General features: G+C 40.2%; 1 protein-coding gene across 1 annotated transcript in view; it reads left to right on the top strand.

The window, feature by feature from the left end:
- The first annotated feature begins 3,838 nt into the window (after positions 1–3,838).
- Positions 3,839–14,835, top strand: part of UST (uronyl-2-sulfotransferase) — a 79,304-nt gene continuing 68,307 nt past the window's right edge. The window contains exons 1-3 of the mRNA XM_010000009.1: positions 3,839–3,961; positions 4,396–4,551; positions 12,394–12,473. Of these exons, the coding sequence (XP_009998311.1) occupies positions 3,839–3,961; positions 4,396–4,551; positions 12,394–12,473 (359 nt within the window). The remainder of the gene's footprint in view (positions 3,962–4,395; positions 4,552–12,393; positions 12,474–14,835) is intronic.

Here is a 14,835-nt window from a genome sequence, read left to right as displayed (position 1 = left end):
CTTTCAAGCAGTTCCCTGTCCTTCTTGAACTGAGGAGCCCAGAACAGGGTACAATATTCCAGATTTGGCCTCACCAAGGCAGAATAGAGGGGGAGGAGAACCTCTCTTGACCTACTAACCACACCCTTTCTAATGCACCCCAGGATGCCACTGGCCTTCTTGGCCACAAGGGCACATTGCTGGCTCATGGTCATCCTCCTGTCCACCAGGACCCCCAGGTCCCTTTCTCCTACACTGCTCTCCAGCAGGTCAGCCCCCAACCTGTACTGGTACATGGTGTTGTTCTTCCCCAGATGCAAGACTGTCCACATGCCCTTGTTGACTTTCATCAAGTTTCTCCCTGCCCAACTCTCCAGCCTGTCCAGGTCTTGCTGAATGGTAGCACAGCCTTCTGTGCTCCTCCTGTGTTCTGTGCACACTCCTCCCAATTTAGTGTCATCACCAAACTTGCTGAGGGTACACTCTGTTCCCTCATCCAGGTCTTTGATGAAAATGTTGAATAGTACTGACCCTTGAGGGACTCCACTAGTCACAGACCTCCAACTAGATTCTGTCCCATTGATCACATTCACATGAAAAACACAGAGCACTATTGGACTACAGGATAGTTTCTTCTCAGAAAGGAGAAGCCAGCCCTGGCACTCTCTTCTGGCCTCTCTCATCAGTAAGGATAGGGTTTGGTCATTTGCAGAAGTTGTGGAGATAATGGGGTTTTTTTCTGGGAATGTGTCCTGATGTGTTATTTGTCTGGGCAGATGGTACCTGGACTGTGAAACTGTTGGTAAATTGGCCAAATTATACTGAATTTGGTCCAGTAAAAGGGGAATAATTTAGGCCTTTAAGTAGATCTCTAAATAGTTAACACTGAAGTAATTATCCAGTGTAATCTTTTTAATGGTGCAAAAGTCTACCTGGAGACAAAGCCACAACCGAAGATGGAAACCTGAGTTTTTGTCAGGCTATCTGAGAAATGCCTTCCCTCCTGAAACTGGCAGATGTACCCTGCAGAGCTGCTTGACAGTTGTCCATCATGCAAATTGACTTTGAGATAAACTTGCTTTTTCTTCTCCTTGAATTAATTCACAATACTTTTTTGTATCTTCTTCAACTGGGGAACAAAAGAACAAGAAATCCATTTGAGCTGACAAGTAAATTGTTATATAACTTTCCAAACCTTAAGAGAGAGCTGTTGTAATTATACTGTGGGTTTTACTTTTTTATAGCTGTAAGTACTAATTCATATAACTCCAAAGTGAATTACATGTTTTAATTGTTTATATTACCTCTGGGCTTTGATGCAGTGCTCAATAAAGTCACTCTGTAATTATGTTGAAGTTATGGCTATTGTTACATGAATATCGTATTGCCAGAGCATCACCTCAGCAGCTAGTCTGTCTACATGAAACATATTCTTATTGTCAAATAAAATGTAATCCAATTAGCATTTTGTAAAACTCCAAATGCTGTTTTCCATCATGTTTCTGCTAATTTAATATGAGTTTTCTTTTCAAGTGCCTCCTCTGCCGCCATCTCTTAAATTGTCTGAGCCTTACTGTTATGCGTATTGTGAAGGAGAAAAGAAAAGTTACTCTTTGAAAAAGTTACCTGTTTCTTGCATTTTTAGATCTGCCTGATACAAACTCAGGTTTCTGGAAGATGTATTTCTTTTTTTTGAAATTATTTAAACACTTTCTGAAATGCAGAAAACAGACTTGCAATGTCCTAAGGAAACTGGTCACATTAGGCAAATACCTGCTTATGTGCCAAGAGCCCGTGTAGATGTTTTGTGTACTGGGTACACTCTCTGGTGCATTAGGTGTGTAAGTGGAATGGTGATGTGAACAGACATAACACGAGCAGAGCTTCAGCAGTGCGTCCTTAAAGCCAGCCACATTCTGCAGTGCTGCAAGTATAGATTTGATTACCATTAATGACTGTTCTTCTGAATGAGCTTTGGGCTGTAGCATTTGTCTTGAATCCTGTCTGATTTTACCTGAGTACATTCAGATGTTTACTGAATTGAGGCGTTGATGTGCTGGCCTCCTTTAAGCTAAACAGTTGTTTGAAGATAATAGCCCTTCATTTCAGTTTTCTGTATCTGCAGTGAGTATTTGCATGTGGTTTCATTTTGGGGGTTGATGTGTTTATTGTCTCTGTGGACAATAGAATTGGGCAATGTAGGAAGGTGAGTTTCAGAAACAAATGTGAGAACCAGCCAGACTTGGTAGCAACCATCATTTTTTTAGCTGATGAAGTTTTTTGAACTTAGAGAGTTTACAAAGACCTGCTTTAATTTTACTTCATTTTTAAAGATTGGTATTAATAAGATTCACCCAAAGTTACTGGCTAATCAAGTCAGGGATTTAATGAGAACTTAAATGTAATGTGGGTGCAGTAAAATTCTACTTGAAATGAGTGAAATACCAATGAATAAAATTTGCTTTCTATATCACCAAGTGCAACTCTGCTATGAAAATCAAAGCAGTTAATAATTACAAAGCATTTTTAAACATTTCCATAGCCCTACAAAATCTCATTACCACATTTCTAGGACGCTAGGCACACATCCTGTATGAGCTCTTACTCCTTCATGGGCACTTGTCAGACTACTTTGTGTTTCTCTTGAAGACTTCCACACATTTGAATAGCAAAATATGCCAAAACTGTGTGAGCAGAGGAGAAGCTCTCCTTCCAAATATTGCAATGGTGTTGTGTGAATAGTGCCATAGGGCCACGTCTAACAGCTTTTTGTCATGCAAAGAAATTAATAAAAAATACATCTAGACTATATGTAGAAGGAAGAGCTTCCATGATGGTGTTTCCTGGTGTTATAATCAACATAATAGAATGTGGTCACATGTTAACCTTTTCAACATCATTAACAGTTCTTTTGGAAAAAGTTAACTATGGCTGTAACATAGAGATGTTAAATTAACCACCTTTGGAGTTCTCTAATTTTTGAAGCTGGGATTTTGTATTTCATAGGAAGCAGGGCTTCTGAAGGAAAGATTGATAAGGGGGAATTGTTTTTTCATAGAAAACGTCATATAAAACATTACAAAACAGTAAGACTTGGTGGGTTATGTGGGTTTTACATGAACCTTGGGAAGCCCATGTTTGCTTGCTGAATCAGCAGATGTGGTGTCCTGGAACTTGGAAAACTTATCAACAAATACATACCCTTTCCCCAGGTAATATGGAGAGTGATGGCTTCTGTGTTTGTGTTGTGGTGAAGGATATCCAAAACATTGCAACCAGTAACAATAGTCATGTTCTTTTTGTCATGAAGTGTTGACACTGATAGCAGAGTGCCAGTATGTTCCCCTTATGTGTAAGGGAGTAAAGATTTTTCCTTCAGTTTCTTTTTTTATTCTAGTTTGCAGTTTTCTTTGAAAGTAATCTGGTGGGTTGCCTGAGGAGGAGTCATTTTGCTTCCTTGATGAAGATGTATTAGCTGTTCAAATACCATGAGAAGTGCCAGAAGCCCATATGCCTCACCTGACTGCTTTCATGTCAGAAATCCTTCTGCTGGGAGAATGGGATTGCACCAATAGCAACCATGCTATTTGGCACACGAGCCATTCCTTGTGCTGAGCATGTGTCCTGGAACTAGGCTGCAGGCCCCATGTCAGGAAACATTTTGTGCCCACTGTCATAATAGAAAAATGACCTCTCTGTAAGTGAGTGCCATACGTGCACAGCTGTGCATCAAACTGAACTCCTGACTGTGTTAGCTGATACAAAAGGCTTGAAAACAGATGCCTCTTCACCTGTATTATCAGATGCTGCTATATGCTATACATCAAATACTCACCTAGTGCAGTAATGTAGCTTCAGAATGCCTCTCACCGAAAGAACAGCTCATGGATATTGTCCAGGAACAAAAAGTCCAATGTACTTCAAGACAGTGGATGGCTACTTGCTTGTTCTGGTTTCCCAGGAGGAGAGCCTGGTGCAAGAGGTAGCACAGGCTGGAGCCTGTTCCCAGCAGGCAGGTTAGGTGTGGCTCTTCTATTTTGAGGTTTAGTGAACGTTACCAGGTACAGATGTGATCACACTGTCCCATTTCGCCTCCAGGCCACCTGTTGTCACCTGCATTGTTTGTTCCACAAGCACATACCTCACCAGTGGCATGATTTGTTCTCAGTCTCTTTGGAAGATTTGAAATTGAAACAGTTTATTAATTTCATGTCTATAAAACTGGTGGTTGTTTAAGGCTTTTTCTTTTTGAGCTTCTGGCTTGCTGGTGGAAGTGAATGCTTCTGACTCAGGCAGGGTCCTAGAAATTTTTCTGTATGTATATTTTGGTTTACAGTCAAAACATGCTATGATTCAGAGGTACACAGAAACAAAAATACCGATACACTGACTCGATATTTTTCAATCTTTATTTAGGTACTCCCTTTCCCCAGCCAGGTGGTCTACAACAGAGTTGGAAAGTGTGGGAGTCGAACTGTGGTTTTGCTTTTGAGAATTTTGTCAGAGAAACATGGATTCAATCTGGTTACATCTGACATCCATAACAAAACAAGACTGACGAAAAATGAACAGGTAAGTTACTCCTGCTGATCTGAGATCCAGTTTTCTTACTGTTTGTGAAACTAAGAAGCAAAGGTATATGCCAGCAGAAATCATATTGAAAACGTGTACTGCTACTTAGACCTGAGTAATCAGCCAGAACTCATCATCCTTGTTAAGTGGCTTTAGCTAATAGGAGAAATGGATGGTAGAGCCAAGAGCAACATGATGTGGAAGCTAACCAGAAAATGTAGCTTTCAGTGAGCCAGCTCTTGAATTTAGTCAGCAGTTGGTGCAGCAGAAGCAAGAAGGGTTAGTAGAACTGAAGTTAGGTGCTAACAGATTCTGGGAATTACATTAATGTATCTGCAGGGCACGGCCATTTATCATAAAAGCAGGCCAGCTTATTCAGACCTAGCTTGGATGTCTTTAAGCAGAGCAGGAATAAATAATAGCTAACAGTTTTTGTAGGGTTTTTTTCTTACTTCTGAATTTCACTTCCTGTAATGACTTGCTTCAAAAAGTGGTTTCCCATGGCCGTGCTAATTCATGTTGCTGTAATCTGACTCGTCCTTGATCCTATCTCAGCCTCTTGCTCATTTGTCTTTTTCATGTTACCACACAACCCTCACTAAAACAAGTAAAAAATATCACATGAAACTCTTTACCCAGACTCCCTGTTTCATGTTCCCTTGAAGATGTAGAGGGCATTATTTTTGCAGCTTTGATTCCACAAAAGATCCAGTTATTTAATTTCCCCTGTATTTAGAGTAACTGTGCTCTGTTTGAGTATCACTGCCATCAGTAGGCTTTGATGTGAGTAATACACAAAGCCTCAGGCTCCAGAGTGCTCATGGCAGGTGCACTTGTTGCCCAAAGCTGCTATTTCGATCTGCTGATCAGGTGGATGCTGCAGGAACTCCTACGCCGCTCCTAGGAATAGCAGCCTGCAAACCACTAAGAGGATGTATGGGATGGACAGAATACAGACGTGGGCCTGCCAGTGGCCTTGTGCTGTGATTGGGGGCAACTTATTTGTAGCCTGTTTACAAGCATAAGTTTGTTATTTTAGATACAGAAGTTCATTCCGAACGGAAATCTGGGAGCAGATACTGCTCCTGCAGGTCCCACTTTCCTCCTTTCCAAGGTGGCCACTGGCATCCCAGCAGCAGCCAGCTTGCCTGAGCCTGCACAGTGCTCAGGTTCAGTCCCCAGCAGGGCCAGCTGGCCAGGGCTGCCAGCCCAAAACTTCTGTGCACAGCAGGGTATGGTGCCCCAGTGAAAGGCTGTGGGGGGCACAGAGCCCCAGGGAAGCGGCAGAGCCCTGGGCTGCAGCTACTGAAGCATCCCTCTGTGTGTCCCACTGACAGCGCTCCAGCATCTGGGGAGTTTATCAGGTCCAGGTCAAACTATCCTGTGCTGTGTTTTGGCTGTGACTGCTTTTGTGTTTCAGGTTGGTTGGGTTTTGTTTTGACTGTGTCCTTCAGCAGATTTCACTGGCAGATGCTTTCCTACAATCACCAGTTTTCACCCTCATCAGCTACTTTGTTTCAGTTCTGTTCTGCCTTTCTCTGGAAGTTGGGTTGTACTCTGTTAAACAGGATACAAGATCACATCTGAACATTCTTCTGTGCTTTAGTCCGTGGTCTAAAGATTCTAGAGAGGCCCAGTCTTGCTTTTAATGCAGCCAATACATTGACTGAGGATAAATAACTGCCTTTTTGGAGCCTTTTTGCACTCCAGAAGCTGGTAGATTACTAGACAGCAAATGTGGAAGAGCACAGATGGTGCTGGATGTATTGCTACAGAGCTGATGATTTACTCTATAGATTGCCCTACTTTAACTTGAGTCACTTTAATTTATGGCTTATTTACACAGTGACAATAGGTTCATAATTTAATGACTACTTTTTGCTGAAAAGTGCCTTCGATTGCCAGGAAACATGCCTGGAGACAGTAACTGTTCTGTTGTTTGGGGCATTTTTAGTTGTCTTCTCATTTTTTATGAGCAGAATATAGAAAAATGGATTATTTCTCCCACCTTCAGTATTGTGTACACAAGAGGTAGTTAAAAGTTTCAGGCCATAATGAATGGTCTACAGGCTCCAGGCATTGGAAAGAGAGAAAAGAGAGCTGGGCTGGGCTGTAGGCTTCTATTATGAGGACAGGCTTCTTGCTTGAGATGATGCATCTCACTTCCTTCTGTCATTTATCTCTTCTGTGTTTGGTTAAAGCCCTGATCCAGCCAAGACTCTTCTGTAAATATTTAGCTTGTTCAGTCTGCTATTGTTAAATAAAATTAAGCACGTAGGTATTCTTAATGACAAAAGAGATTGCACATAACTGGAATCCATATTTTCATTCCCTTTTCCGGTCTCCTTCCTACTAAGAAATTTTCTTGAGTTATGTGTGACTGCCGGCAATTAGAAGGGCTTTTGAATATCTGTGAGCATAAGGGAATGAGTTCTGGAAACTGATGTTAGTCTGTACTATACCATTTGCTATAATATTTCCATGTAAATTAAATACAGAAAATAATATGTAATATTCATGTATATAAAGTCAATCTAATTGATGTGGCCTTAAAATGACACACAAACTGTTGGAAAATGTATTCTTCCCTTTCCCTGACTTCCTCCCCACCCCCATTTTTTTGCATTCAGAGAAATAAGATTGAGTATGCTTATAGATATACAGATATCAATCACATACAGGAGTAATTTATAGGTTACCCTCGTATTGTTTCTTTCTACCACCCATCTTTCTGGCTCTGCAGCCAGCTTTATTTATAATTCCAGTTTAACACACTAGAAATGCTTTACTAATTTTTCTTAAATGCTTTTAAAGACAGAAAATTGGTCATAGCAGCTTGAGGAGCTGAAGAAATTCTGGAAACTATTCCAAATTTTTGAGAGCTGAAAATTACAATCTACTTTAATTCCTGTGAGGAGTTCATGAAAATGAACACCAAAATAAAAGTGATATACCATATACCTGTAGGTACTTGTGCCTCCTGAACCCTACATGCTTTTAGTAGAGACAGAAAGCAGTAGTAGAAGAAAGACAGATACAGAGATGTTTGTGTCCTAATTGTATCAATGTTAGGGGAGACCATAGTGTCATCCATCTGACCTCACTCAGAAAATCCCAGGTGCCTCAGCATTTTCATACATTTTGACCCTAAATTCTCTTGGTGAAATACAGCAGCTAAAAAAACTAGTAACATTTTGGCTGTCTGGGTGGGAATATTATCCAATATCCTTTTTCTTCCCAGTAGAATTTACCTCTGGCAAATCCTGAACCAAACAGGACTGCTCTGAGCAGTTAGTGCAGGGTGCTGGCCGGTTGCAGAAGAAGGGAGGAAGGTGTCCTTTCTCACAAGCCTGAGTTGACGTCTTGGGCAAGATCAATGCTGTGGCTGGAGCAAAGCCATCATCCACGTTTCTCCCCTTATGGGTAGGGCTCCCATCCAGTCTCTCCCAGAGTCATTTCACTATGCCACCTGCTGGAGTATTATTTACAATGCAGCAACAGTGAAGTACAAATATGTGGGCAATGCTGGGCTATTGTGATTTGATTTCTTCAGTATGGCCAGCTAAGATCCTGCAGTGGTAGTGTAGGACAGTAGACAAGGAAAAGCCTTTTCCCCTTGGAATGTTGCCTCTTGGTCTACTTGCTCACATGGGCTTTAAGATTCAAAAATAGCCTGTGAATTACAGAATTGTGTCTCTTTGTGGATCTGGTTGTCTTTGAAATCCCCATTTAAAAGTTCAGTGCAGAAAATTAATTTTGGAGAAAAATGTAGAATAAAAGTTTAAGCAAGGACTCACAGTGGTAGAAAGATGTTATGCTAGGGAGCAAATCAGCATTTAGACTAAAGGCTCTGTTCCTTACAATTAACGGGTGTTTGAGAGGGAAGGGTGGAACGACAGCGAATGTGTGTTGACCACACACAGAGATCTTTCCAGCCGCTTGTCATGTCTTGATGTCTGTGCAGACTCCTGGAGGTTGGTGTGCATGCTCCCCTTCCTCGGGCAGCACAGTGCACCCAGTGCTTTTGGTTTGCTTTTGCCCAGCAGTGGAGCTGACGTGGCTGGGCCATGCTCTAGGCTCTGCTGGTGGGTACATGAGCACAGGGTGCCACCACCTGCCTCTTCCTGTATGCTGGCATTTCCCTCTCCTTGGATCCCTGTTTAGCAGCATTCACTCTCTGGTGCAATTTAGTTAATTTCAAAAGCAAATTGCTATCTGTTTTAGCACTATTTTGCTGAAACAGCCTTACTCTCACAGGAGAGCTTAGGGCAGCAGTGAGAATGAGGAGTGGCTCTTTATGGGCCCTTACCCTAGCAGGTGTGTGCTCCTTTCAGGCTTCCTCCAGATATTTTTACAGCTTCTCCCTCCAAACATGCATATGTGCTGGTTCATCTCTCCCCTAACAGTGTTTGTGGGAGTAGTTTATCTTCTGCTGTTTTTGCATCTTCATCTCTTTTCAAACTTAAGTTGGTTTTAGACCGTTTCGTAGATTGCCTGTGCTTGTATATGTATCTCTCCCTCATTACTCATTCCATACAAAGGTACTTGCTTTCCTCAGCTCTGTTCTCTGCTCACTCTTCCTCTCTGTCCCCTACACCAATCATCTTGTAAAAAAACCAACAACAAAACAACAAAAAACCCCAAACAACACAAAACAAAAAACCCAAACACGAGAGAAAAAAACAAGAAAACAAAAACACTAGAGACCTTGCTCTTCTGGGAGATGTTGGAAATTTTTTTTTTTCTTTTTTTTTTTTTTTTCCTTTATCATCATCTTAAAAGGAGGAGTGAATCACTAGGTATTCCTGAGCAATATGTTTGGCTTGTTAGATGGAAATCAGTTCAGCACAGTGGGATCAGACAGAGTCCCATGGGAAATATGGCCACAATTTGCATGTGGCCACGAGCCATTACAGTTATTTATTTTTCCCTCCTGACATCTGTGTGTTGTTTCAGTTAAGCCTTACTTACCCTTTTGGCAGAATTATTAAAAGAAAATTTTTTTGCTTGTTTGTTCATACACATATTGTAGCTTTATCCACATCTGCTTACAAGTCCAGTGATCATGAAATGTCTAAATATGAAGGTACTCTAAGTCAAAACAAAATTCTCTGTCTGCTTTGGAGTGAGCTGTTATCATAGCTTAAGACTGAGTTTGGTAGCAAGAGATTAAAAGAAAGAGCCAGGAGCCAGATGTTGTCCTGCTCCTCATGCATCTTTCCAGACTCCCTTTGCTCCTGAGCCAGAAGTGCCTGTGCTAGTCCAGCAGCAGGTTGACAGGAGCCTGACACTGACATGGAGTGAAGTGCAGTGGGAAAGGTGGCAGTGGTAAAAATGTGAATCCATCTGGTACTGGCAAATTGGTACCAGCCCCAGGGTGAGCTGAGGGGCAAGGGAGGCATGTGTGGGGACTCTCTAACACGTCTGCCCACACACACATTGATCTGGTGGTATTATATTAAAGTTGCCCCTTTTTTTTAACTCAGTGATGTTACTTTGTATTAATAGGCTATCTCTACATCTCCATATTTGAATTATAATTATGTTTTTTCATTTATTCCAAGATGGGATTACAGTGATGAGCGTAGTGGCATGAATAGAGCTTTAATCCCATATCAATAACTTCCTTCTTCCATCCTCCTTCAGTCATGCAGATAGAGTAACATCAGTAAAATGCTAATGCAATGTAAAGTTTTAGACAGTTCTGAGAATTTCACTTCTCCTGTAACCTGTCTGGGTAGAACAACAACAAAAAAAAGCCAACTGAGGTGACTGATACCCAGCCTCTAGAGTCTCCCCTTGTCTCATTCTGCAAGGCAAATTAATATCATTTTTTGGCAGAGAGTGTTACGAGTCCTAAAGAAATCTTGGCTTATTCTTTTGCTAGAAAAGCCTTTATCTCTTCAGAGCATTAACAAACAATACTCAATTACTTAGTGCCAATTCTTGCAAAGTGTCCTGGGCTTCCTACATCTGGACAAGCTCTGCTCTTCAGTTTTATGAATTTCTTGTTCATACCATTTATATTGTACTGAAGGAGCTGTATGAAGACCGGTCTGCACCTCAATTAAACAGTTCAGGTATCACTAACTGAAGCAGGGGGCTATTCCCTTTCTGCCTTTTTTTTTTTCCCTTGTTTTAAAAATCACACATCTCTCTGTTTTCTTATTTCTCTTTTGTTTTCGTATTGTCTTTATACTGGTGATCTCGTCTTCATTATGTTCCATTTCCTTGCTTTTGCAGCCTTTCTCAGACCTAATATAGTCTGATATAACATACCTTGATACACCTCAGACCTAATATTCCTTGATATACAACATTTATAGCTAATACACGTTGGTGTACTTGAACTAGTTTGACAGGAGAAGGCCTAGACTGAGAACACAGACAAACTGAACTATTTACTTCAGTGTTCTTCATACATGTATGCATATAAAATTGTTGAAGGCAAAGTAGGGAAAAGTATATTAGCAGGTGCACCGATTTTATTTTGTCCTAAAAGTTAAATGGCTATAGCTTGTGCTGTCTGAAAGAAAGTAGGAGGTTATATGTCCTAGGAAAAAATGGAGAGTGAAAGATGGATAAGAGGTAGTAAGATGTGACACACAGCTTAAAAACCATGGCAAAATACCAGTGTATCAAAACCAGGAAAGAGAAGAAAAACTATTGACAATTGCTGTCCCTTAAATGTAGTTTAGTATTTGTTATGACGTGGTTTATCTTGACCACATAGCAGGCTGGATCCCATATTTTCCCATATTTTGTCTATGTCAGCTATAGCATTCAATTTTAAGAAACGGATTTATTTTTTTTTCATTAATGTCTCCATAATGGTGTTTAAATTTAGCACATGAATTGATATGACTCACCAGAACGTTTGGTTCACGTTCCCTTAGCTCGTTTTATTTTTCCCTGTTGATGTATTTCTGCTACTTTCTATATTACTTTCTACTACCCAGTTTGTAAAATCTGTAACCCTCTAATTTCATCTGCATTTGAGCACAGAACAGAAAATCGAAAAATAGATCTTAGGAGATTAATAGTGAGGAAGATTAATTAACAAGGATGCCTTGACTCTAGCATGATGATGCTCCTCTAGACACTTTCAGCTTACTTTAAAGCACAGATAGAACTCACTTTACACAACATAGATACTCATCTCCATGGTGCACAGTCTTCACTATATGCTGTTTAAATTATTCCATTTTAATGATCTAAAAATTTAAATAATTTAAAAAATAAAATTAAAATGGTGTGAATGTGCCTGAAGTAGAATTTAGCATCATCTTTCTAAAAGTGCCCATCCACTTTTTACTCTTAATTTGCTGTAACAGTAAAAGGAATGGTGAGTGCTGATTTCTGTATTTAAGCACACAAATCAATCAGTGTTCTGGCAAGGTTGGCAATTTTTATTGCTATATGAAATGGTCATTGGCTCAGCTCCCATTTTCTATTATGGTTTCAGACATCTGACGTTTTGGCATTCTGGTGGTTAGAGCCAGTGTCTTCAGAGGCAGCTGCAACTTGCAAAGCTCTAGTGCAGATTTAGGCAAGGGTTAGATTTTTCCTGTAGTTGATACCTTTCCTTAACCTGATGCCTGCTTTTGGAAGTGCGTAAGGTCCTTGATAGCAGGATAGTGTCTGCAGCTTAAACTTTCTTGCTTACATGTGAAGTAACAGTTGTTCTATCTTGATGACAGTGTTTGGGGTGGATGGTGGGGAAGGAGTTCTTGAGCTATTTGGACTTTAAAATCACATCATCAGATGTTGTTTGAGAGTTGTCTTTTTCTCAAAACGTGCGTTGTTCTAACATGGAAAATTTGATTTTTTAATTCTTTTTAGATGGAATTGATTAAAAACATAAGCACTGCTGAGCAGCCCTATTTATTCACTAGACACGTTCATTTCCTCAACTTCTCAAGGTAAGGCAATTTTTTTCAGTTAAAAGACTTTTTCATTGATTTCCGTTAATTGTAATAATTGAAATATTTCCCCTCTGTTTTTACATATGAACAAGATGATGGACTTTTCTTTTTCCTCCTTTCTGTCACTGAAGTCACATTCAGCAGTTGGAGTGGCTTTTTTTCCTATACTCTCGTTGCTACAGAAAAGTTATGTACAGTGTATTTGTGAAAACCCAGGAAGCTACTGCATGCCTTTGCCTCCGAGGTGATCTTGGTTTATAACATTTCCAGCCAACATGCATGAAATGGTAACTTGGCTCTCTAAACTGTGCACTCATGTTTTAAAAGTGGCAGCACACTGTTGTGAATGTTTCGTCTCCATATAGTCAGATGCTAATACGAGTCTGAAAATGCTACTGAGTTAATTAATTTTGTACCTGGAATGACTCTTCAACAGTTTAAACAATTTAATATTCTTCTGACAAAGTAGTCCCCATTCCACAGGGTATGGAAGTTTATAACCATGCAAACATATTATGCTCTGTATCATGAGAGTACAGTCCCTTCTGGCAGCTATTTAGAAGTATGTACCAAGACTCTAGAGTCATTTATAGCAGGGAATGTGAAGAAAATTGAATTTGGATGAAACTTCTGAGGTATTTTTGGAAGGATGCAAATGAGCGGTGCCAGCTAACATTTAGCCAGGACACAGAGGTTAAAGCTGACTGCAGATGATTATTGCCCAGGCTGTAAATTTAATTTGGAAATTATATTTCCCATGCTGTCTGTGCCATTAGCTTAGACTCCTCGTATTTAGATAGAAAAATGTCTGTAGATCTCTGTGAATTTTCTGCAGATCTTTGCAAGACCTTGCCCAACTTCCCAACATTTTGTTTACGTGGTAATGTCAGTGCATGTCCTTTGAATGTGTGGCTTCAGGTGTGGGGAGAGAGTGTAGTAAGAAATGCTAACATTTGGGAGAGGCTGTTTTGTGTTTTAAAAAATAAGTTATTTGTGAGCACCTAGAGATTCACTTGACCTGTAACTTAACTATGAGTGTTATTTTTTACATGAAGAGAGTTAAACAAAATTCCTGTTTTCTGTGTTCTTTATTCCAATTCCATGAGAGTTCCATTTCTAATGTATTTTCTGTAAAGAATAAAACTCATTAGAATAGGACTTTTTATCTTTGAGAAATTATTTCTCTGCTGAAATGCAAGATCAAACAAGTAGCCGCACCCCAGGGTCAAAGAGTTGTTTTTTGGTTAAACTGATTTTTGATAGATGGTGTACAACATGAGGAAGAAAAGAGGAACATGGTCGCCTCTTGCTCCTTCCAAGGTCCCATTTTCTATACATATGGTAGATCCTTGCCACATAGGTAACATGTTTCTTCTGTAGCATATCCATGAGATTAAATGGCTCTACATTTTTCTTCCAATACAAATTTGTGAAAACACATAAAATTATATATGATCTATAAAAGTATTTGCAGCTTCCTTTTTGGCTGTTCCTTATAAACCTGTGAAATGCATTTTTTGTTTTATTGAGAGGATGCCTGGGGAGGGTGGCTACTCCATCCAGTCCATTTCTGGAGCATTTATTTTTGGGAAGGTGGTGCTGTTTATTGAATTCTTCTTTACTTACGATTCCAGGTTGAGGCTTTTCGTTATGGCTCTGTGGTCATCATCCTCCTCATTTCACCCTAAATGCTGGACTGACCTCTCCATACCTGGCTTTCTTCTAGTAACCCTGCTTGGAAATTGTTCTTATACACAAAGCTAAAGACTTTGGTGCTTTTTGGTTTCATACTGGCTGTTGTTACTGGGGCTAGCCCAGCATGGGATTTTCGTGTTTTTGAATGGAAAAAGTGTATCTCTCAGAAAAAGCATCCAGGCTGCATTTGAAGTCATCGTGTTCCACCACCTCTCCCGCTTCCTTGCGCACTTGGTTCCAGTTGTCTGTCAGCTTTACTGTCAAATTATTGAGGCTAATTTCTAATGTGAATTTCTCTATCTTGTGCTTTGTATTGACTGAAATGCTTTTTCTGTTTCCTGGTGTTTATCCCCTTGCATCTAGCTGCTGCTACAGGTACTTCCAAACCTTTTGGCAGCAGGTGTTTTCCTCATCCATTTAATAACTCTGTGACTCTTCTCTGAAACTTCTCCAGTAGTTCCATAGTCTCTGTTAAGTGTTATTAAAACTATACTCTAGACCTGTATCAGCTTCACTGTTACTGTATATGGTAGGAAAAAACGCCACTTTGCAGTCACCGTGCTTGTACCTTCTTAAGCTACAGTTGTGTCAGACCAATCTGGGCTTTCCAGGAGAGTTGTTTTTTCAGTGTTGCCTAGATCCTTTTTCAGTCACTGTTCAGCAG

Source organism: Chaetura pelagica, unplaced genomic scaffold (assembly GCF_000747805.2).
Source record: "Chaetura pelagica isolate M959 unplaced genomic scaffold, ChaPel_1.0 scaffold135, whole genome shotgun sequence".
Lineage (NCBI taxonomy): Eukaryota > Metazoa > Chordata > Aves > Apodiformes > Apodidae > Chaetura > Chaetura pelagica.
This window is presented reverse-complemented; position numbering and strand designations above follow the sequence as displayed.